We start from the raw sequence: 23,562 nt of genomic DNA, 5'->3' as shown, positions 1-23,562 counted from the left end.
TGACCAGCTGGTATGTGAGCCATGTTAATTCAGTGAAGCCTCTCTTCTCTTGATGTTGGTTAAAGTTACGCCCAGCAGCTGTAGAAGAGAATGTGCCTGGGAAACTTGAGGAGGGGCTCTCAGACCCAGGCCCTATGCTGCCGTCCTGCTGACCCCCATAAATTTCATGTTTGAGGAGGCAAAGGCAGCAGCACCCCCTCCTGTGGTGGGGGGAAGATGGGCAGCAAAGAGGGCCTGAAGGTCCAGGAGAAGGAGTCCAGGTGAGGAGTCAGGATACCTGGGTTCTCACCTCAACTCTCCTGTGGAAACTCATCATAGGACCTTGGCAGGCCTGGCCTTCTCCGAAACTCAATTTGTTCAGCTTGAAGAGTCAGGGCTTAAACTCGGTCATCTCTCAGGGTCCTTGCAACCTTAGTCATCTTTGATTTTAGGGTGTTAGAGGGAATAGGGGTGGGTACCCACCATTGAAGGTGATAGAGAGGTGAGATTGGCAGAAACTAGACAACCTTTTGATCTTAATGATCCTCCAAAGGAATCTTCTCTTCTTTCCTCTCCTCTCCCCTTACTTCCCTTTCTCTCTTCTCCCCTCCTTTCTCCTTCCTTTCCCTTCTCTCCTTTCCCCTCCACTTCCCTCTTCTCCCCTTCTTTCCCTTTCATTCCTCTTTTTCCTTCCCTCCCCTTCCCCATTGTCTCCTCCTCTACTCTTCTCTTTACCTCCTCTCTTCTCTCTCTTGTTCTCCTCTCCTGTCTGCTCCCCTCCCCTCCCCTCCTTTCCTCTTCTCTTCTCTCTTTTCCCCTTTTCTCCTTCCTTCCCCTTTTCTACTCTCCCCTGCTTTCCCTTCTTCTTCTCCATTTTCTCCTCCCTCCTCTCCTCTCCACTGTCCTCTCTTCTTCTCCCTTTTCCTCCTCTCCTATCTTCATCCCTCCCCCCATTGTTCCCTCCCCTTCTCTTCTCTTTATTCTCCTCTCCCCTCCTTTCCCCTCCCCTTCCCTCCCCTTTACTCTCTTCCCTTGTTCTCCCTCCTCCCCTCCTCTGTTCTCCCCTTCCCTCTATCTCCTCCCTTCCCCCTCTCTCCTCCCTTCCCCTCTCTTCCCCTCTGTGCTCCCCTGCTCTCCTTTGTGATTCCCTCCTCTCCTTTTTCCTTCTCTCTCATCCTCCCCCTTTACTCTCCTCTCCTATCTGATTCTCACAACACCCCTAGGAGGTAGGTGCTATTATTGGATCCCCATTTTCCAGAGGAAGAACCTGGTTGTGAGAGGGGTCAAAGTCACTTGTTCAGAATCTGAGTCTGAGTGAGGATTTGAACTCAGGTCATCCTAACTGTACAACACCAGACAGGACCCTCTTGCTGTCACATTATATCATACTTTCAACAGATATGTTCCCTCTTTGGACTCAGTTCATCAATCTTGCCCTGCTTTCTCCAGAAGCTCATTGTGTTTGTTTACTTAGTACAACTTTATTCATTGTCCTTTAAAAGAATCAGAGGCAACCTCAGAGGGTCCTGATCCATATTAGTCCTGGATTCAGAATCAGGTCTCCTGGCTCTCAGCTTGGTTTGTTCCATGGTGATGAATTCAGTCACTATGCAATATAATAGCACATTGGTAGGGGGAAGTGATTCCCCATTTACTAATCTTATGGATGCCCTTTGTCTTTGGTTTTTTGTAGAACTCATGGTTGCTTCTGGCCATTGCCTACAACCAACTCCATTCTTAATTTCAAGTCTTGAAATGTCCAGTTGCCATGTCAGGCCCTCAGCCCTCCCCCTGCCCCAACCCATCTCTGCTCCCTGGCCATTCACTTAATCCATTTCCAATGTCCCTCCAAGTTCCCTGTTCAACCACTGCCTCTACTCCCACATTTTCTCACCATACCTGGGTTGACGTACAGCTCTCTACCTCTTATGCCCTCCCATGTGAGTGTCCTAACAATCACAGCACCCATACCAGGCACCCCCTCTGACCTTACCAACAACAAACACTGGACACTAGGTCCTACATGGACCTAGAGGATGGGGAAGTCATGAGGTCATCTGGGGAAGTCAGAGCAAACTCTGAAGCCCCTGTTCTAAAACCTATCTGAAAACCTAGCAGAGATGATTTAAAGAGAGAGGGGAGAGCTGCGATTTGGAGCAGTCAGGATACACAACATTTAAGTTCCTGTTGTCTGTTATGGACATGGTTTGTGATACCCCCCCAAAAATTGCAATAGTAACTTCAAAGATCTCTGATTACAGATCACTATGACAGACAAGATAATAATGAAAAAAGGTTGAAATATTGCAAGAATTACCAAAGTGTGACCCAGATTCACAAAGTGAGCATGTGTTGGAAAAATGGCACAGATAGACTTGTTCTAGTGGACTGCAATAAAACTAAGTGCAATAGAATGAGGTATGCCTGGAGAGAGAGACAGAGAGACAGAGAAAGAGGGAAAGGGAGAGAGATAACATCAAATAGTTCAGTGTAAATGAGGGAGGGAAGGGTGAAGAGAGGAGCTGGTGGGATCAGGAAAGACTTTTTTGTAGAAAATGAACTTGAGAGGTATTCTGTCAGGAGGAATGGAGGAGGGTGTACATTCCAGACATGGAGAAGAGCCAGTACAAAGCCCTCATGGACTGAGAGTATTGCGTGTGATTTGGCTGGTTCAATAATGAAATTATAAATTAGAATATAACATATATTTATTATATATTTATATATTTGCATTTATGAAATCAGATTATTATGAGAGAGAATATGTGTTTGTATGTATCCATGTATACATATAGGCTTGTTATGAGAGCTTCTTCCTTCTGCATTCTACTGCATTGGGTCCATTTCCAAGTTTCCTGATTTATATCTTACTGAACCCAAATGGCATCAGAGGAGAGATTAAAGCTGATGACTTTGTACAACCCTCCCTCACTTAAATCCAATTCACTTGCAAGTCATGGCATCACTTTGTGACCATTTATTGGATATAGATTGGATTGGAAATTCCATGATTTTTGTGGGTTGAAATAAGAAAGTATCTAGCTTTAAAAATCTCATCCCCATTATTTATTAGTCTTGAGATTAGGGGCAAGTCCCTTAATGTCCCTAAGTCTCAGTTTCCTCATCTGAAAATGGTGATAACTACAGAACCTACCCCACAGGCTTGTGAAGTTCCAATGAAATAATCTGTGTAAAGTTGACAATTTTAAAACATTATATAACTATTAATTTTTTTCCAAAGATGTTTGACAGATCATTTTCTTTAGAAAATTTTTTCCTTGTAATATAACTTAAAAATCAACAAACAGGACATTTTAATATACAAAGAGGGAGGAAAAAGAGGATTGTATATGAAACTGAGCTTCTGTTATGTCTGAGTTTTTAAAGTGTATATTTAATTTAACACAGTAGTAGCAAGAGTCATTATGGTACTGTGCAGGGATGTCAAACTCAAGTAGAAGTGGAGGCCACTAAATTAGGCATCAGAATCCCTGCAGCTCACATATTGACTCAGAAAACCACATATGAACATTGTGTTTTATTGTGTTTTTATTTATTTTGTTAAATGTTTCCCAATTACATTTTAATCTAGTTCTGGTGGTACTTGAGTGTTGCTAGCTGTGTGAGCCCCATGTTTGATGCCTTTGGTATAATGGATAGGGTTGATTTTAGAGTTAGAAGTTCATCAACCAGCAAATATTTGTTTATGCACCTACTGGTACTGAGTATTGAGCTAGGCTTTAGGGATACAAGTACCAAGGACCAATCCCTACTCCAAGGAGTTTACATTCTAATGGTGAGACAGTTTGTATACAACTAAGTCCTAAGTAGTGTAAATAGTGAGTCTCCTTAACTCCTTGCATTTTTGGAATATGCATGTTTCCATTGGGCTGGAACAATATTTTATATAATTATAACTTCAAATAGTGCAATTTCAAATACATGTGATCACTTCATGGTATTTATTATTTGTACTAATTAGGACTTAGCTGAATGAATATACTGGGGGTTCTAAAATCACAGTGCAGGTTGAATAGCTTAAATAAGTATAAATAACTTCAAACTATACTGAGATTTTTCAAATGCCCAAACAACATTCATATAAAGTGAATAAATACTAGTAAATGAAGAATAATAAAATGTAAGATAGTTTGAGAGAGAACCTGCTCTAGTAGCTTGGAGGTAGATGCTTGGGTCTTAAAGGAAGGGAAGGGGGATTCCCTGAGACAGATGTGAAGATGATGGAGCTTTCATACATTTGGGAAAGCCAGACTAAAGATGCAAAGAGACATAGGAGAGATAGGTATGGTCAGACCTGCCTGCCTGTATCCCAGGGCAAGATGACAAAACAACCAGAAATCCAGATTGACTGAATATTATTAATATTGATATTAGATGTTAGCACTCAGAATTTGTTCTTTAATTAGTGTGCATTATTTCATTTTATCCTGATCATAACCTTATGGGGAAGGTGCAACAGGTGTTTTACCTATTTTACAAATGAGGAAACTGAGGATTGGAGAGGTTAAGGCAGCTAGGAAGTGTAGTATTCAAAGCACTGGATCTCAAGTCTGGAAGACCTGAGTTCAAAACTGGTGTCCAATACTTATCACCTATATGACCTTGGGTAAGTCACTTGACCTGCCTGCATCAATTTCTTCTTTTGAAAAATGGGGATCAGTTGTCTCCTATGGTTGTTGCGAGAAATGAGAGGATATTTGTGAAGTGCTCTACAAACCTTAAGGTAGAACTTAGAGCTAGAAATTCATCCATCAGCAAGTATTTATTGAGCATCTGCTATATGTCGAATGTGGGACTGGACATTCAGGATTCAAGTGCAATGAAACAATCCCTAAGTTCTAATGGTGGTGATAGTGATGGTGGTGGTGGTGGTGGTGGTGGTGGTGGTGGTGGTGGTGATGGTGATGATGGTAATGGTGGTGGTGATGATGATGATGATGATGGTAGTGGTGGTGATGATGATGATGGTAATGGTGGTGGTGATGATGATGATGGTGGTGGTGATGGTGGTTATAATGAGGAGGCTATAACAGCTTTTGTCACATAACTAATGAATGTTAGAAGTGGGATTTACAAACAGAACTTGCTGGTTCTCAGTTCAAGACTTTTTCCTTATGGAATGCTGCCTCTTTGAGGGTTGGAGCCAGATTGTGGAAGCCTCAGGTACCTGGCAAAGGAGTCATGGGAAGTGACAAGAGTAGGGTTGTGACACAAGAAGGGCTGAGCTTTAGGGATACCCCTTTGGGTGACTGGAGACAGGGCAATCAGTTAAAGAAATATTAGAACAACTTTGGCAAGAGCTTGGCAGTGACCAATGAGAAAAAGTCAGAGGAATTAGGAACCCAGGGATTTGGGGGCAATGAACCCTTTCCTTTTTAGTAACCCCTAAAGTCACTAGTGTGTGTCACAAGGCTGTAATAAATGTCATTTTCAATGATTTTGAGTTATTAAGAGAATGTCAGTGCTTTTTGTTTAATTTGGATTTGGAAGCATGTCTTACTAAAAATGGTCTGTGTTGTTTCCATGTTCAGGTCTCCTGGATCCTAACTGTCTGTTACTAATTTGTTCCATTCTACAGATGAAGCAACTAGAGTTTAGGAAATGGAAGACTTGTGCAGTCACACCAGTGTGATGGCATCCAAAGCCAAGCCTAGTGTTGTGTGGCACTGCATCCTTAGGGTCCCAGGGGTGGCTGACAGCACATATCTGCCTGTCCTGGGGTCTGTGCCCAGTGAGGCTTCCATGATCATTTAGACAGGATGACCACAGAGAAGTTAATTAACTTACCCAGGGTTACTCAGGTAGCAAGTAGTTTAGGAGGGATCCTAGCCTGGATTCTTTGGTCCCAGACCTGGTGTTTTTTCTGTCGTCTAGGGAGGTATGCTGGCAGGGCAGGAGTTTGTTTGTGTGTGTATAGTGGGGGCCCCACAGAGAGCTTGGGACAGAGCCCCTCCAGTCTCCAGATGTGCCGCTTAGCTGCTTGCCTCAGATGGGTCTGTTTGTGCTAGGACTTGCCGACCTCTTTCATTGTGTGAGCTCCAATGAGATCAAAGCAGTCCTGGCTAAACAGGCCCTCTATTTGTAAAGTGTACCCCCCCCCCCTTTTCCCTCCCCTACCCCCAGTTCCCCAATCTCTCAGAAAAATATTTACATGGGAGTCCGGGAATATGGACAGGCCTTTCTCATCTCCCCTGCCCTGCCCTGCCCTCCCTGCCTGGACTGCTTCATTAAGGGAAGGCCTGTAGGTAACTCAGAGGCCGCCTCTTCAAAGACTTGGGGTGGGGGGGGATTTGCATCGAGCGGGCGGCTCACATCAGAGGCCTGGCCACAGGCCAGGGGGCCCCGGAATGAATGCCAGGCGGCTGGTGTGTGTGAGGGAAGGAGGGAGAGGAGGAAGGGTGGGGTAACAGGGCAGGAGAGAGCAAGGTTTGGGAGGGGGAGGGGGGCAGCTGCGGACAGATGGATGGACAGACTGGAATATGCCATTGGAGGGTAGGACTTAGGGCCTTTGTACAGCCTGCGCAGATTAAGGGCTCTTTGCTCAGGAGGGTTTGAGATGACATCTCTAAGAGGTTGCTGAGCTTCAGACTCTAACATCCCAGCTACCTCCACCCTAAGGTCACACCACTTCTTTAAGGGCTTTCCTTAAAGCCGCCTTGGGGGATAGGTAATGTCACTGTTATTGGATCCATTTTATGGATGAGGAAGTTGAGGCACTAAGGGGTAAGAAAGGCCACCCCAATAGAACTGGATTCAAGAGAGATACTAACTAGGCTCTTTCAAATAATCCCTGAATCCTCCCATGTTTGTAGCTCTTCTAAAAATTTTCAAGACATTTCCCTCTTCTCAGAAACTTTCCTGAGCCCCCTATAGACTCATCAAACTGACCTTCAAGGTTTTCTGTGTGTGATCTGGTGCTGACCTGTGACTCTCACCAGCCCCCTCCAAAGCTGATCCAAACTTCAAGCATCCACTCGTGGACTCATGGCTTCCTAGGGTGTCTTCCCAGACCAGCACCTATGAATCAGGACCCTTCATTTCTAGGTCTTCTCACAGCTTTACAAGAGTACTTTTTTCATATCATTCCCAGGGAGATAGGGTAGTATTAGCTCTATTTTTAATGAGGAGATCAGAACTGAGAGAGATGAAGGGACTTAGCTAGGGCCACCTAGCTAGTCTGCATTTGAACCAGGACTTGATCATGGGTTAGAAATGAGGTGTTCTCTCTATTACCCTGTCCTGGTTCTCTTGGAGTGTGAATCACTTCTCATGTTGCCTTTGTATAGCTCTTCTTGCTTGTGTTTCTAAGAGAGTAAGCTGCCTTAGGACAGGACCTGGATCTGCTTTTCTTTTCTCCTCCTGAACCACAAACTCCTAGAGACAGTGGGCTCCCCAGCAAAACACTCATTAATGGACAGTGATCTAGATCTACCTTGCTTTCCTCTCCTTGGTCACTCATCTCCTCTCTATATATCCCCACAGATGACGTCACCGTGGGGAAGGAGATCCCAGGACCTGAAGGCTCCAATGGTGAACAGGAAGATGCATCTGGCAAGCAGTGGGGTAATCACTTCTAAAGTGGCTTTCTTCCTAATAACTAGAACTCTGGATCCCAGAACAAGGGCAGGATTGATAGTTCTATTCTGTTCTGCCCTAGTGAGATCAGAGTGGAGGACAGTGGTCAGTTCAGATTTTAGGAAGGACATTGCCAAACTGGAGGGAGCAGAAGGGGAAGACAGCTGGAGGCAGTGTCATATGAGCATCAGTGGAAGAACTGGGAATATTTATCCCAGAGAAGAGAAGACTTAAGGAGGGTCCTGATAGCTATCTTTAGCTAAAGGGTAATCTTCTTGTAGAGGGTTAGATTTGTGCTTAAGTGGTATAATGGGAGGGGAACTAGAAAGACCCCTTCTCCCCTTTCCTCTCTCTCTCTCCCCCCCCCCCCCCTTCTTTCTCTGTATATCTGTCTACTTCCCTCTTTGTCTTTCCCTTCTCTCTCTATTTCCCTTCATCCTCTCTCTCTCTGTCTTGAACTGTCTCTCTTTTTCCCCTCTGTCTCTGTCTCTCTCAAAATATTTGCTTTACCCATTGGTACTTACTATTTTATAAAACCCCTTGGTCCTTTGCTCTCTGCAATCAAAACATAGGTCTGATTTAGATTTCAGGTGTTTTTTTCTTGTTTTTAGTTTTATAAGAAAGGAAGGAGATTGAGAGAATAGGTCCTGGGCTAGCTATAACGGCTTGGGGTTTGGGGTGCCACTGGAGGTGATGGGGACATTGAAGACTTTGGTCTTCTGGTTGCAGTTATGTCTTCCCAGGATATAGGAGAGTTTAAAGAGTGGGACAGATATAATGGCCAGAATCCATAACCTAAAATGTAGAAGTCAGAGAGAACTCTGAGTTTTGTTGGTGACTTGTCACCAGAACTCAGAATCCCACCCCTTGGAAGTGTTAGCACCAGTTTCAGTGCTCAAAATCTCTGTGGCCTGAGATAGGAAGCCAGAGGTTTTGTTTTGTTTTTCCTGAAACTCTTAGTTGATGAAAGCTGGACTCTAGATCTTGGAGTTAGAGGTCAGAGTTTTTTGAGGAATGTTGATAAATTGGTTACCAGATGAATCTAGTATGAATCCAAGGTTTAGTTCCTGATCATATTTCTGACTTCTAGAATTATTTCATTTTTCCCAACCTGCTTTGGGACCCTGGCAGCTAGCTGATTGTCTTTAGGCTTCTGGGGTCCAAGTTCAAAACAGAAATCTGACTGTTTATCACAAGAACTGATTGGAAGGGTAAAGATGGAGCTGGGTTTGGGGAACTGGGAATGATAAGTGGAATATAGAAATCAATAAAAGGAATGAACTGCCTAGCATGAAGGTCTCAAAGAACAAGTTCCACCAATTGTCCAGGGTGACATGAGTCTTATTTTCTCGACCAGAACATGAATTTCTTGAATACAGTCTTGCCTTTGTCCTGCTCTACCTTCCTTACCCCTTTGGTATGCTGATGGAGAACTGACTTGTTTCTTGGACGTCCTCTGCCTTCACCTCACTATTCCTTTTTCTTTCCTTCCAGCCCGACCTCGATTCACGCAGCCCTCCAAGATGCGGCGGAGGGTGATAGCCCGGCCTGTGGGCAGCTCTGTACGGCTCAAGTGTGTAGCCAGTGGCCACCCACGGCCAGACATCATGTGGCTGAAGGATGACAAGACCTTGACACCCCAGGAGGTTGGGGAGAACAAGAAGAAGAAGTGGACACTCAACCTGAAGAATCTGAAGCCCGAGGACAGCGGAAAGTATACATGCCGTGTCTTTAACCGTGCTGGCGAGATCAATGCCACCTATAAAGTGGAAGTCATCCGTGAGTGTCAGATCATTCCCACTCCTGTCTCAAGATCTGAACCCAAGCCTGGGCTGGGGGACCAAGGGGTGGGGCTAGAATGGAGTCCTTTGAAATTAATTTGGGTATCACTAATTTCTCCTCATCCCCTTAACTACTCTACCACAAATTCATCAACATCACCCTCTGTCATCCTACCTTTGTTTTTTTTAACATATTTTATTTTTTCTAATTACATGTAAAAATAGTTTTTAACATTCACTTTTTTAAAATTTTTGAGTTCCAAATTCTCTCTCTCCCCCTCATTAAGAAGACAAGAAATTTGATATAGGTTAAACATACACAGTCATACAAGACACATTTCACATTAGTCAAAAACTATTAAAAAAAAAGTAAAAATATGCTTTGATCCACATTCTGATTCCATCAGTTTGTTCTCTGGAGTCAGACAGCATTTTTCATCATGAGTCCTTCAGAATTAGATTTTTGTATTGCTGAGAATCGCTAAGTCATCACAGTTGATTATCATCTAATATTGCTGTTAGTGTGTATAGTGGTCTCCTGGTTCTGCTCACTTCACTTTGCATCAGTTCATGTAAGTCTTTCCAGGTTTTTCTGAAAGCATCCATAATTAGGGGTATGGCTAGGTCAAAGAGTTGGGACAATTTTATAGCCCTTTAGGCATAGTTCCAAAATACTCTTCAGAATGTTGGATTAGTTCACAATTCCATTAACAGAACATTGGTGTCTTATTTTTTTTCCTCATCTCCTCCAACATTTGTCCTTTTCTTCTTTTGTAATATTAGCCAGTCTGATAGGTATGTGATAGGACTTCAAGTTGTTTCATTTTGCTTTCTCTAATCAACAGTGATTTAGAACATTTTTTTCATAGGACTGTAACTAATTTTGATTTTTTTCAGAAAACTATCAACAAGCTTTTTTAACACTAGAAGGATGAGGCATTCAAATGGATGCAAAAATTTACATGTTCTTTTGAAATATTCTTATATTGTGGCCCTTTTAGTAACTGTTATATATTGTACTTTCCTTTTCTCTATAATGAGAGAGCTAAATTTTAGTTAAGACCCAGTTCTGACCCTCCTACTTTAGTGAGGAGTAGAGTCAGAAGTTATTTAATGTGGTAAAAGAGCGACAAGAAGAGCTTCAGTAAAGTTTAATTTGACCTCAATTAAAAGATTGTCTCCTTAGGGTGGCTAAGTGGCACAGTGGATAGAGCACCAGCCCTGGAGTCAGGAGGACCTGAGTTCAAATCCAGACTCAGATACTTAATTACCTAGCTATGTGGCCTTGGGCAAGGCACTTAACCCTATTTGTCTTGCAAAAAAAAAAAAAAAAAAAGAGAGATTGTCTCCCTAAAAGAATGTATACTTTTTGAAGGTGGGGAATGTTTTTTTTTTGTTTTTGTCTTTGTTTTTTCCACCCCAACTGGCCTGGCACTTTGTTTGAATGGATGAATGAATGAATGAATGAGTCAATCCACAGGAATTTCTGAAGTAATGATCATAGACCAGGCAGTACAGGTGCTCTAAATAAAAAAAAAATTGAGGAATTTACTTAAACTCAAGGAGTTTATGTCCTTAGTAGAAGAAGAGCATTGATACCAAAAGCAATGGGTTTTTTTCTAGACTAGAAACTTGGAATAGAGAACACCCTGAGTTTTGCAGATACAACCCAGCCACCTTCTTCGCTAAGCAAAAATTCCATATTAGTTGAGTCCAAAACTTATTCTGCATCTGGAGTATGTTACCTACTTTTCTGTCAAAAATAGGTGGTGTTGGCATGCTTTATCATCAACCCTCTGAAACTAGGGATAGCAGTTACTTAGATTGAGGTTCTTCCTTTCAAAATTTTTTATTTATAATGATGATGTTATTGTATAACTGGTTCTCCTGGTTCTGCTCCCTTTACTTTGTGTTAGTTCATAAGAGGCTTCCCCGTTTTCTCTGAAACCTTCCATTTGTTACAGTCACTTGTATTTTCTTAAATCTCTAAACTGTAATTTATCTGACCATCCCTGACCCTTCCCCTATCCTTTCCCTAAGGTGGCAGGTGCAGAATGAGAGTCTCCCCCACCTCCCCCCCCCAACCTTGACCATGATGAAGCTTATTTTGTATTTACATTTTTTCATGGGTTGCCATGGTCAAAGAATTCATCATGTAGATGCTGACCTCCTGGTCATGAGTTTCTCTCTACTTAGCTAGACGGCCAGTCGGTAGACACTGTCTCTTACCAGAACTGAAAAGAGCATTGAACTTATGACCTGAGTTTGAATGACAACTCTACCAGTTGTATGTAGTGCATATGGCCTGTGGGACCCTACACCCATCACTTCACTTCTGAGGGAGTAGAACAGATAACCTCAGAGGTGACTCCTAGCTCATGTCTCCTCCCACAATTCAGTTTTCAATTCAATAGACACTGTGATAAGAGTTGGGAATACAAAAGATAACCCTGTCCTCAAAGAGCTTATCCCTTCCCCCCCCCCCCCATTCAATGGGGAAGACAACATGCAAACAGATTCATCCAAAGTAAGCTATTTATAGGATAAATAGGAATTAATTATCTGAGAAAAGTCATTGGAATTAAAAGGGGTTGAGGAAGACTTCCAGTAGGAGGTAGGATTTAAGTTGTGACTTGAAGGAAGCCAGAGAGGTCAGTAGGCAAAGTGAAGACTTCTGGAAGTCTTTCTAATACAATAGAAACCCAAAGCAAGGTTTGGGTTCTGCAGAGCAGAATAAGGGTCAAGGTCAGGGACAAGGGTCAGAGCAAGCAAAGGTCACCTCCATGCTAGCAAAAGGCATTAGAGTAGTGTGAGATATTTTAATATTTAAATAGTGAGACAGAAAAAGAGAGACAGACAGGAAGGCAGGGTGGTAGAATAGATTTAGAGATAGCTTTTAATCAGGAAGATCTGGGTTCAGGGTCTGTCTCTGATCACCCATTAAATCATACAGTAGGGGCCTGTCCTTGCATTTGGTTGAGGAAGGTTTCTTATTAGGATTCCCCGTTTTTAGAGAAATTACCTTCCCATCCTTCATTCAGTCTGCCCCGACACATATGCTACTATATATTATTTGGGGTATTAAAATTTTTTTTAACATTCTAGACTTTAATAAACAAAGTAGAATAGAAAAAGAAGATGGTACATGATACCACATATCTCATAAAACTTGTTTTTCCATTATTAGTTATTAAAAACCTTTTAGTAAGAAAAATCCATTTTTTTCTTTCCCCCAATTACCATAAAAAAACACAAAGCAAATCTATTGTAATGGCTATGTAGAGTTAAGCAAAACATTTCCCATGTTAGTGTCCAAAAATATAATGGATTCATTCTGTATCTCCATCACATCTCAGTCAGGAGGTAGATAATTTGGTTCATCATGGGTCTTCTGCAATCATGATTGTCATTGTGTTAATGAAAGTTCTTAAGTTTTTCAAAATATTAATTTTCACAGCATCATTTTTATTCTAGAAATTGACCTGATTCTTTCCCCTTCACTGCTGTTCTTCCTAGATTTTTTTGAAACCATTCCCTCCATCATTTTGGACAACATAATAGTTTTGTTTTGTTTTTTCAAATGGCATTCATATACCAGGCTTTCCCCAAATGATGCCCACCCTCCTTGGTTTCCAGTGCCACACAAAAATTGCACTAGAAATAAGTTTGTATAAAGGGGTGTTTTTGCTGTTTGGTGAGGTCCTTTGATTATTCTGGGAACCAGATGGGGTGGTGGTGGGGTGAAGAGGAGACAGAGTATTGACAAAGGGTTTTCCCATTCATTCCAGAACGGACTCGCTCCAAGCCCATCCTGACAGGCACCCACCCAGTGAATACCACCGTGGACTTTGGTGGGACGACATCCTTTCAGTGTAAGGTGCGCAGTGATGTGAAGCCAGTGATTCAGTGGCTCAAACGAGTTGAGTACGGCACAGAAAGCAAATACAACTCCACCATCGACGTTGGAGGCCAGAAGTTTGTGGTGCTCCCCACTGGTGATGTGTGGTCTCGGCCTGATGGCTCCTACCTCAACAAGCTCATGATCACCCGGGCCCGACAGGAGGATGCGGGCATGTACATCTGCCTGGGAGCCAACACCATGGGCTACAGTTTCCGAAGTGCCTTTCTCACGGTGCTGCCAGGTGAGGCACCAGAGCATTAGGCTCACCCACACTGGGCTGGTTCCCTGGATTGGGTCATTGACATCTCCCCTGGCTGTGACCTCAAAACCCCACTGTCCCCTTCCCTCCAGGATCTATGTCTCCAGTGCCCTTTCCCAAGCTCCCTTCCTACAATATGCCTTTGATCACCCCACACCTCTGTCTTTGGTGTTTGGGGGTGGCTAGGGCTATGAATAAAGAAAATCCCAAGAGGTAACCATTGTATGATGGGGAGCATCTGATTGAGACAGCATGATACAGAAGGGAGCAGCAGAGGGAGGTCACACAAATGCCAGGGTAGAGTGAGTTCAAGGGGACATGAATGCCCTAGACTTGAGAAATTTTGAGCTCTCCCTGCCCCAGGTTGGGGTTCAAGTGAAAAGGGCTCAGTTGGGTTTGGGGGGGAGGTCAGACTATTGGACCTCAGAATTACAAGGCTCTAGGCTCTATCACAACAAAAAGGCTCTTAAAGGCTATCTAGTCCAACCCTGCATAACCCTCTCTCTCTCTCTGTCTCTCTTCCTTATTTTATGTCTCTTTCTCATTGTCTTGCTCCATTTCTCTGTCCTCATTTTGTCTCTTCATCTTCCGCCTTCTCCATGTTCCTCTTCCCTGTCTCACCTTCTCTATCTTTATGATTTCCTTTATTCTCTCTCCATTTTTGTCACCTTCTTCATTGGCACTAGATTTGGAGTTTAAAAGCCCTAGGTTTGAATCCCAACTTGGCCACTTAATATTTGTGTTGACCTTGATTAAGTTCCTTTTCCTCTGAAGACCTCAGTTTCCTCACCTGTAAAATGCAGGGTTGGACTAGATAGCCTTTAAGAGCCTTTTTGTTGTGATAGAGCCTAGAGCCTTGTAATTCTGAGGTCCAATAGTCTGACCTCCCCCGCAAACCCAACTGAGCCCTTTTCACTTGAACCCCAACCTGGGGCAGGGAGAGCTCAAAATTTCTCAAGTCTAGGGCATTCATGTCCCCTTGAACTCACTCTACCCTGGCATTTGTGTGACCTCCCTCTGCTGCTCCCTTCCAAGTAGGACAGGTTAGAAACCCCAATTGGGAAGTCCTATTCTGCTAGTTCCTTAATAAACCAGTCAATCAACCCCTCATTGCCCTGCCTTCTTATGGTAAACTTTTTTTTAATCCTTTTTTTGTATCTCTCTCTCTCTCTCTGTCTCTCTTCCTTATTTTATGTCTCTTTCTCATTGTCTTGCTCCATTTCTCTGTCCTCATTTTGTCTCTTCATCTTCCGCCTTCTCCATGTTCCTCTTCCCTGTCTCACCTTCTCTATCTTTATGATTTCCTTTATTCTCTCTCCATTTTTGTCACCTTCTTCTTGTGTTTCTCCCCTCTGTTTCTGTCCTGTTATGTCCCCTCCCCTCTGTCCTTTTCCTCGCTTCTTCTCTGTCCTTATTTCTTCTCCTGTACTCTTATCTGTCCCTTTCTCATCAATCTCAATCTTTCTCTGTCCTTGTGCCCATCTTGATCTCTCCTCCTTTATCTGTCACTTTCCCTGGCTGCCTCTTCTGTCTTTACCTTGGCATCTCCCTTTACAGACCCTAAGCCCCCCAGCGGTCCGGCAGCACCCTCATCCACCAGCAGTCTTCCTTGGCCAGTGGTGATTGGTATCCCAGCCGGTGCTGTCTTCATCTTGGGCACGGTGTTGCTGTGGCTGTGCCAGACCAAGAAGAAGCCCTGTTCCCCACCCCCAGCAGCCCCGGGACACCGGCCACCTCCTCGGGACCGAGCCGGCTTGGCTGCCATGCCAGATAAAGACTGTCTGACCTCAGGACACTACGAGGATTATGGGATAGGGGGCCAGCCCCAGCTGCCCCCACCTGCACAACAGCACCTGCTGGGCCAAGGCCCAGGACCTACCGCCAAGCTGTACCCTAAGCTCTATACAGACATCCACACCCACACGCATACCCACTCCCATTCCCATGTGGAGGGCAAAGTTCACCAGCACATACATTACCAGTGCTAGGTGGTGGCGGCCGAGGCAGTGGGTATTTGATATCCCGGCTCTACCTAGTGGCAGGTGGGTAAGCAAGGCCCCTTTGAGGGGGGGTACTCCTGCCAGGACCCATACAGACCCCTCATGGGGGCAGGAGGTACAGAGGGACAGAGCCACAGAGATATGGAAGGATGCCGAGGGAGCTACAGGAGATGGATGTGGACAGAAACTGATGCAGAAACAGCTTCCGAGTCAGAGATCTAAAGAGACACATAGCTACAGAAACAAACATAGACAGAGCCTCAGAAAGAGAGAATCTATATAAAGAGTTCTATTTTTTTTTGTGACATTGCAGTGAATCTATAGTGATGGAATAATGAAGGAATTGCCCTCCCTTGCCCCCACTCTTGCTCCAAGGCAATTACCCTTGATTGATGCTTTATTTGCCTCCACCCTATCTCAAACCCCACTCCCTCACCCTTGAAGTGGTGGGTGCTTTATCAGAGGGTTCTTGGCTTTAAAGAAACAAAAGATGCCCTACCCCCCTTCATCCCCACCCTGTCCCATGCTCAGTTGTGGAGATAGAAGGAAGGGGGTTGGTCCCCTGATCTATGCTGGGGCCAGACAGAGAGAATGACTTCCAATAGGTCATCTCTGTTCTCCAAGCCTGGGGTAGGGTGTGGGGGGAGGGGGGGAAGGAGTCCTAGGCTGTGGACACTCTTTTAGCCTTCAACATGGTGCCATCATACATTGGACTCTCCAGACCTCCCTTTCCCTTCTTTCCCCACAACCCCCTTTGCTATTTATATTTAAGAAATTAAAAATAATAATAATATTAATAATAATAATAAAAAGGAGAGCCTTCCTGAGAGTGGGCAAGGGCCCTCCAGGGTCAGCAGCACCAACTTCAGTGAATCCCTTGTGGAATGGCCATTTATCCTAGAAATTGCTCCAGCTAATGTCCACACCCTGAGGAGATTAACCCTGGGCTGCCCATCTAGGGCCAAGGCTGAGCCTTTGCGAGAGACTCTGGGGCTTGTTTGCCCACCTCTTCTCCATAGGTTGTAGCTGGGTGTTAATGTAAAAGAAACACCCTGTTCAGCCTAGACAGTGTCTATACAGGAGCCATACATGTTTAATTTATTTTGTTTAACGTGGTCAAACGAAGCTTTTCATACAAGCAGGTTTTTCTATCTGTCCATCTGCTGGGCTAGAAAGGCAGGTCTTTTTGCAAGTCCACCACTTCTTGGAGCCTAGGGTTACCATAATCTAGGAGTGAACCTGGTTCTAGCAGGAAGGAACTTGACTAGGTCCAACCCCTCTAAAGTCTGGGTCCTTTGGGAATGACAGAGGAAGGAGGGTGCAGACCAGGACTGAGAATCTGAACCTGGCCAAAGACTTTGCCTCCTCATCTTCCCCTTTCCCCCATCCCATCCTCAAACAAAGAATCAGACAAATTTGGATTTGGAAAACTTATGTGACTTCATAATTCTTCAAAAAAAAAGTTGCTATCCCCTCTCCCCCAGTCCTGGAGGAGACTTGGCTTATGCTGCCAGTTTTTCCAGGGCAGGGGAAGAGATTAGAAGTGGGAGTGGGAATGTGATTAGGAGAGCCTGGGTTTAGCCACTAGCTTCTGGGTTGAGGGTCCAGATAACATGGGCCAGGCCATTCAAGAGGATACTGTTGAAACCAAGGCAGGGATTTTTGCTTTTTACCAGGGTCCCAGTCCTAGATCTCATCTCCCGGCAAGACTGGAGTTAAGATCCCAAGGAGAGAGAAGGCTTCTTCCTCCCCCTCCCTCCCTTTTTGAGCCATGCTGCTACCTTCCCCTAACACCTTATTATCTATCAACTTAGTTGCTCCTCAGAACACCTCATGTGAGGTAGATATTCATCTCCCCATTTTGTAGGTAAGGCAGCTGAGGCCCAGAGAGAAACCGAGGTCATGATAGCCTGCTTATTGCAGGAGCTTGGAGCTAGGTCTCACAGTCCAGGCTCTTCCCACAGTATCTAAAAATATATGAGGGAAGAAAGGTAGATTTGACCTCAAATCATTCTGATCATACCTCTGTTTCCTCTTGACTTCAGCCTCCTACCCCCCCCACACACCCTTTAAAGTCCTGCCCCAGGCCTTAGGATGGTGCTGCTAAAATTGTCTTAGGCATCAGAACCCTGAAAACAGGCTTGGGAGGTAGGAGATTGAGGTGGGAGGGGAAGGTTGAGATCATATAAATGGGAGGGGCCTATGCTTTTTTAATCCAAAATATTTCAAGAGAAGAGAATGTATCAGGGGGCTTAGGCAGGTGAGAGGTCCAGGAAGCCCTCCCCATAGCTGCTGACAATTCTTGCTCGCCCTTAGTCCAGGCCACAAGGGGAGCCCTCAGAATGGGGAGAGCTTTGGCTGACCATCAGCCATCTTTAGTCTCCACTGGCCAATCTGTTGCACCCTAAACATGAAGTTAAAACCATGAGTTTGTGTGTATGTGTGTGTGCATGTATGTGTGTATGTGTCTGTATCCGTGTCTGTGTGTAAACCCCGCCATCCATGTTGAGACAATCGTGTACAGTTGGCCCTTTCCTGTTGGATGAAAGCTTTATTGAACATTTATCAATAAATGCGTGAAGCTATGTTTGTCTTGAGAGTATTTTTATTATGGGAGATGGTGGGGTGGACAGGGAGGGCTCTTTGTCTGCTGAGTTGAAGGGGACTGACCTGGCTTAAGCAGTTCTTTGGTGTGTTGGTGGGAACATTGATTGAGTCAAAGGTTCTGGATTTGAATCTTGCATTACCTCTTTGTGTCTGTGCCCCATGGGCTTCAGTTAACCAATCATCTGCATAATTGAGAAAAATTTGAGTACTACCTATCTTCCAGGACAAGGGAAGTAGCATGTGCTTGGATGCATAACCAGTTCATCAACAAGATTTGAATTTAGGAGTCTTACTACAAATCTAGGGCTTCTATTCTTATATTCTGAGTAAATTCCTCCCTGCCTCCCCTTCTCTAATCCAGCAAGACATACCCTGTACAAACAATAAAGAAAGGAGAGAATGGCAGAACCAGCTACCCATGAGGTTATATGAAGTTTTCCATCTCCACAGTCTTCTACCTTCACTAAGAAGGGAAGGAAGTTGCAGCTGTAACTTCACACTTCTAGATCCACATTACTCAATATCCAGGATTGTTATGGATTTTTTTTTGTTGTTGTTGTTGATCTATTTTTATTGCTGTGTGTTGTTTTCCTGCTTCTGCTAACTTTGCTGTATCAGTTCATGTAAATCTTTGATTTCTTCATGGATATTATTATTTCACAATTAAGCTCCATCCCATTCATGGACTATAATTTGCTTAGCTATTCTCCAGTCAGTGGGCGCTTACTTTATTCCAGTTCTTTGATAGTACAGAAAATGTTATTGTAAAATATTTTGGCATATATGAAACTTTTCTGACCTTTGACCTATAAGTGGAGTGTCTGGGTTATAAAGGTATGGACATGTTGTGTTCCACTCTTCATAACTCCATCTGGTGTTTTCCTGCTGGAATAGTTTGCTGTTTCCTTTTCTAGCTCATTTAAAAGATAAAGAAAATGAGACAAAGTTTGAATGCATCTGAGATCAGATTTGAACTCATGGCTTCCTGACTCCAGACCTGGGGCTCTATTTACTGTACCACCTAGCTGCTCGAATGGACACATTAGTCACTTTATTATTTTTAAAGCAAAACTCTAAATTATTTTTTCAGAATGGTTGAATAATTTACAGCTCCCAGTAAGGACATAGGTCATGCTGACCAGAAACCTAGTCAAATCCAAAAATTGATGCAAGGAGTTATCTCACAGTCCTATATCTCAAGTAATATAAAAACAGGCTCTATATTTATTCATTAGGTATTGTTTCCATGTTTCTTTGATTATTTACAGATACTCAGGGGGAGTGAGATCTCTTTTTTTGAATTTAGGAAATGACACCTGGCTCTCCCCCCTCAACTTGGAAGTTGCTAATCTTTCTTCCAATTAGAAATTATATTACCTAATGATATATTGTTTCCTTTAATTATTTAATTTGATTTATTGTTTTAATGCATTTAAGTCTGTCTCTCCTTGTATTCAGGGTCCAGGCCTAGGTTAAGGAGGTTTGATTCCTTTTGTGGGAAAATTGCTGTGAACTGTTTAATAAATCAATATGCTTGGAAGATCAAACCTTTGTTTTCCCAGTCATTTATTTCATTTTTCATCCACCACATCAGGAGTTGGCAAAGTGTGGTCCTAAGACAGCTTCCTGGGAGTTCCTGAAACACTTTCAGGGGGTCTCTGAGGTCAAAACTACTAAGTTGTCAGTTGTCTATTAAAATTCTCCCCTTTCCAGCTATATATCTGTGTGAGACTAGTTTTTCTTTATATATTTAACCAAAAGAACATTGTGACAGATTGAATGCAGAAGCAGATATGAAGATCCATCTGTCTTCTATTAAGTCAGACATTTAAAGGGATTTGCAAAAATATAAAACAATGCCATTCTTCTCACAAAATCATTTTGGAAAATAAAGAATTTTTTCCTAAAATAGGTGATTTATGTTAACTTGTTATGGTTTTATTGTGATTTTTAAATGAATTGTTAAATTTTTAATTTTTTTCAGTTTTAATTTTTGATATGGCAACTCGATAGATATAATCTATGTCAACACAGGCTCTTTGGGGTCCTCAAATATTTTTTAAGAGTGTAAAAGATTTCTGAGACCAAAAAGCTTGAATTTAACTGCTTTAGTTAAGCTCTAACTCACCTGGTCCCTATAAGCAGTCAGTTCAACAAATCAAAAGCAGTTTTTATTCTCATTATATGCTTTTGTGGAAGTAGTGACTGGATGTGACTGGCTCTTGCTCTTTTGCCTGCTGCTCTAGTGGCTTTGTGATGATGAATGAAATATATGTCTTCCAATGGCTAGTTGTGATTGTGCACTGGGCATAATTTTTGCTGTCTGCTCAACCATTGGATAATATCAGCCATAAAAAGTAGCTGGGAGGATCGATGGTCTAGTGAGAGTTATAATAGCATTGGATTAAAGGACTAAGAGATGAAAGGGATCATAGATCACAGAATTATTAAAAAATGGAAGAAACTTAAGATAATCTAGTCTACTTCTTTTACCTGTGATTTCATCCATGTTGAAACTCCCGATGGAGAAAGTCCCTTTACTGATATGTATGGGCATCATATTTTAGAGTTGTCTGGGAGCATTGATTATGGAACCATTCTTTTTGTTTTTGACTTACTCAATGAGGCACTGAGGAGTTAAGTGACTTGCTCAAGGTTACACAATATGTATCAGGGGCAAGATTTAAATCCAGGTCTTCCTAATTCTGAGACTGGACCTTTATGCTATCTTTTCATTTTAATTAAAGATAATTTATTAGGGAGCAGCTAGGTGGCCTATTGGATAAAGCACTAGTCCCCTGGAGTGAGGGGGACCTGAGTTCAAATTCAGACTCAGACACATATTTACCTGTGTGACCTTAGGCAAGTCATTTAACACTATTATCTTGCAAAAACAAAAAACTAATTATTTTTAATCTGAACTTAAGAAAAATCATATACAATGAATAGTTCCATATAAAAAAATAGAGCAACAACAAAAAAGAGACTGTACTGTGAATCTATTATGTGCAACTTCCATTTCCATTTAAGTAGATAATAAATTCAACATGTAACTTTCAAAGCTGCCTTGTTTGTGATTTTAGCTTTCTATTTTCTGTGCAGTAAAAGAAAATGTCTCAATGACTGTCTTCTTTTGCTGAGAGAGGATAACTCTATTTCTCTCCCTCTTCAATTCCTTCTTGGAACAAATGTGCATAGTTGAGCAAAAGAGATTCCTATATTGTCCATGATAGCAAAGGTGACAAAAAAATGCCCAGTATTTTATTTTAAGGCAGACTGGGAATCCAGGCACAATATGCTAAGGAGATCAGACTAGGAATGCAAACCAATCAGTCTGGCAAGAGGCTTGGAAACAAAGTAAGCAGAAATCGATGACTGGGTTCTCTGAGGTTGATTCATAGACTTGTGGATCTCTGAGACATTTCCAGGGGATTTATAGGGTCATAATACTGACTGTATTTGCCTATTAAAAATAGAGGCTTCTCAATTTTTAAGAATATAAAGGAGTCCCAAGACTGTGCCAGCAGAACCAAAAAGCTGATGATTTACACTTTTAAAACTATATATTTTATTTTTTCCAATTACATGCAAAAACAATTTTTAACATTTGTTTTTTTAAAAGTTTGAATTCCAAATTCTGCCCCTCCCTTCTCATTAAGGAAAGCAAGTAATTTGATATAGAATTTAAATGGGCAGTAATGAAAAAACATTTCCATATTAGTCATGTTGTGGAAGAAAATACAGACTGAAAAATAAAAAGTCCAAGAAAAATAAAATAAAATTTAAAAAAGTATGCTTCAATCTTCATTGAGACTTCAACAGTTTTTTTTAATTGGAGGGGGAAAGCATTTTTGATCATAAACTTCAGAATTGTCTTGGATAGTATTGATCAGAATAGTTAAGTCATTCACATGTGATCATTCATTGTACAGTATTGCTGTTACCTTGTACAATGTTGTCCTGGTTCTGCTCACTTCACTTTGTGCCAGTTCATGTTAAGTCTTTTCAGGTTTTTCTGAAAGCATCCTGTTCATCCTTTCTTACAGCACAATAATATTCTATCACAATCATATACTATAATTTTTTAAGCCATTTTCCAATTGATGGGCATTTTCTCAACTTCTAGTTCTTTGCCATCATAAAAAGAGCTACTATAAATATTTTTGTGTGTATATATGTATATATATACATATTATATATGTGTATTATGCCTTTTTTCCTTTATAAAAATTTTATTTCTCTAATTAATAGTGATTTAGAGTATTTTTACTTGACTAATCAAAATCTGATTTCATCATCTGAAAATAGCCTGTTTGTGTCCTTTGACCTTTTATCATCAATTGGAGAATGACTTGTATTGCTATATTTGATTCGCTTCTCTATATTTTTGAGAGACTTGCTGTAAATTTTTTTCACAGTTATTATTACTGTGTATTTCCTTCCATACTATTTTTTTTCCATTTCTTCTCTCTCCTTTTGCCATTTTCCTCCTCAGATGTTTTGCTTCTGATTGCTGTCTTTCCTAAGAAACCTCTTCTATCAGGTTCTCCTGTTCTCTTATCCCTTTCCCTCTTACTTCCTTGTAGGACAAGTGAGATTTCTAATACTAATTGAGTATGTATGTTATTCCCTCTTTGCCAACCTCCCCCTCCCTCACCCCTCTGGCTAACTTCCCCTCCACTGTATATGCTATATTGTGTCTCTTTTATGTAAGATAACTTACCCCATTCTACCTCTTCCAATTACATTCCCTTTCTCCAGAGATGCTTTTGTCACTCCTAAATTTAACTTTTTTTTAGATATCATTCTATCATAGTCAGCTCACTCTCGTGCTGTCAATGTCTATTTCTTCTAATAGCTCTAATAAAAATAAAGTTCTTGGAAATTACAAGTATCATATTCCCATATAGGAATATAGCAGTTTAACCTTATTGAATCCTTTATGATTTCTCTTTGCTGTTTACCTTTTTATGCTTCTATTGGGTCTTGTATTTGAAGGTCATAATTTTTATTTAGCTCTGGTCTTTTTGTTAGGAATTTTTAAAGTTTTCTTTTTCATTAAATATCACTTTTTCCTTTGAGGGATTATTCTCAGTTTTTCTGAGTAATTGATTCTTGGTTATTCTAACTTCTTTGCCCTTTGGAATATCATATACTAAGCCTTCTGATCTTTAAATGTAGAAGCTGCTAAATCTTATGTTATACTGACTATGGCTCCATAATATTTAAATTGTTTCTTTATGAAGGCTTAAAATATTTTCTTCTTGACTTGGGAGTTCTGGAATTTGGCTAGAACCTTTCTGGAAGTTTTCATTTTTGAATTTCTTTCAGTTAGTGATCAGTAGATTCTCTAAATATCCATTTTATCGTCAAGTGCTAGGACATCAGGGTAGTTTTTTCCTTGATAGTTTTCTGAGATACAATATCAATTCTTCATTT

At 41.9% G+C, this 23,562-nt stretch overlaps 1 protein-coding gene across 7 annotated transcripts in view; it reads left to right on the top strand.

Annotated features, from left to right (window-relative positions):
- The window catches only part of FGFRL1 (fibroblast growth factor receptor like 1), a 229,817-nt gene extending 213,996 nt beyond the window's left edge, over nucleotides 1–15,821 (top strand). For all 7 annotated transcript variants that reach the window (XM_074229980.1, XM_074229979.1, XM_074229981.1 and 4 more), the window contains 4 exons: nucleotides 7,483–7,563; nucleotides 9,070–9,354; nucleotides 13,145–13,498; nucleotides 15,074–15,821. In XM_074229980.1, coding sequence (XP_074086081.1) covers nucleotides 7,483–7,563; nucleotides 9,070–9,354; nucleotides 13,145–13,498; nucleotides 15,074–15,504 — 1,151 coding nt within the window. In that variant the 3' untranslated portion in view covers nucleotides 15,505–15,821. The remainder of the gene's footprint in view (nucleotides 1–7,482; nucleotides 7,564–9,069; nucleotides 9,355–13,144; nucleotides 13,499–15,073) is intronic.
- Nucleotides 15,822–23,562: the final 7,741 nt, after the last annotated feature.

This window comes from Macrotis lagotis, chromosome 3 (assembly GCF_037893015.1).
Source record: "Macrotis lagotis isolate mMagLag1 chromosome 3, bilby.v1.9.chrom.fasta, whole genome shotgun sequence".
Taxonomy (NCBI): domain Eukaryota; kingdom Metazoa; phylum Chordata; class Mammalia; order Peramelemorphia; family Peramelidae; genus Macrotis; species Macrotis lagotis.
The sequence above is the reverse complement of the archived record's forward strand: the minus strand, read 5'-3'. Positions and strand labels throughout refer to the sequence as shown.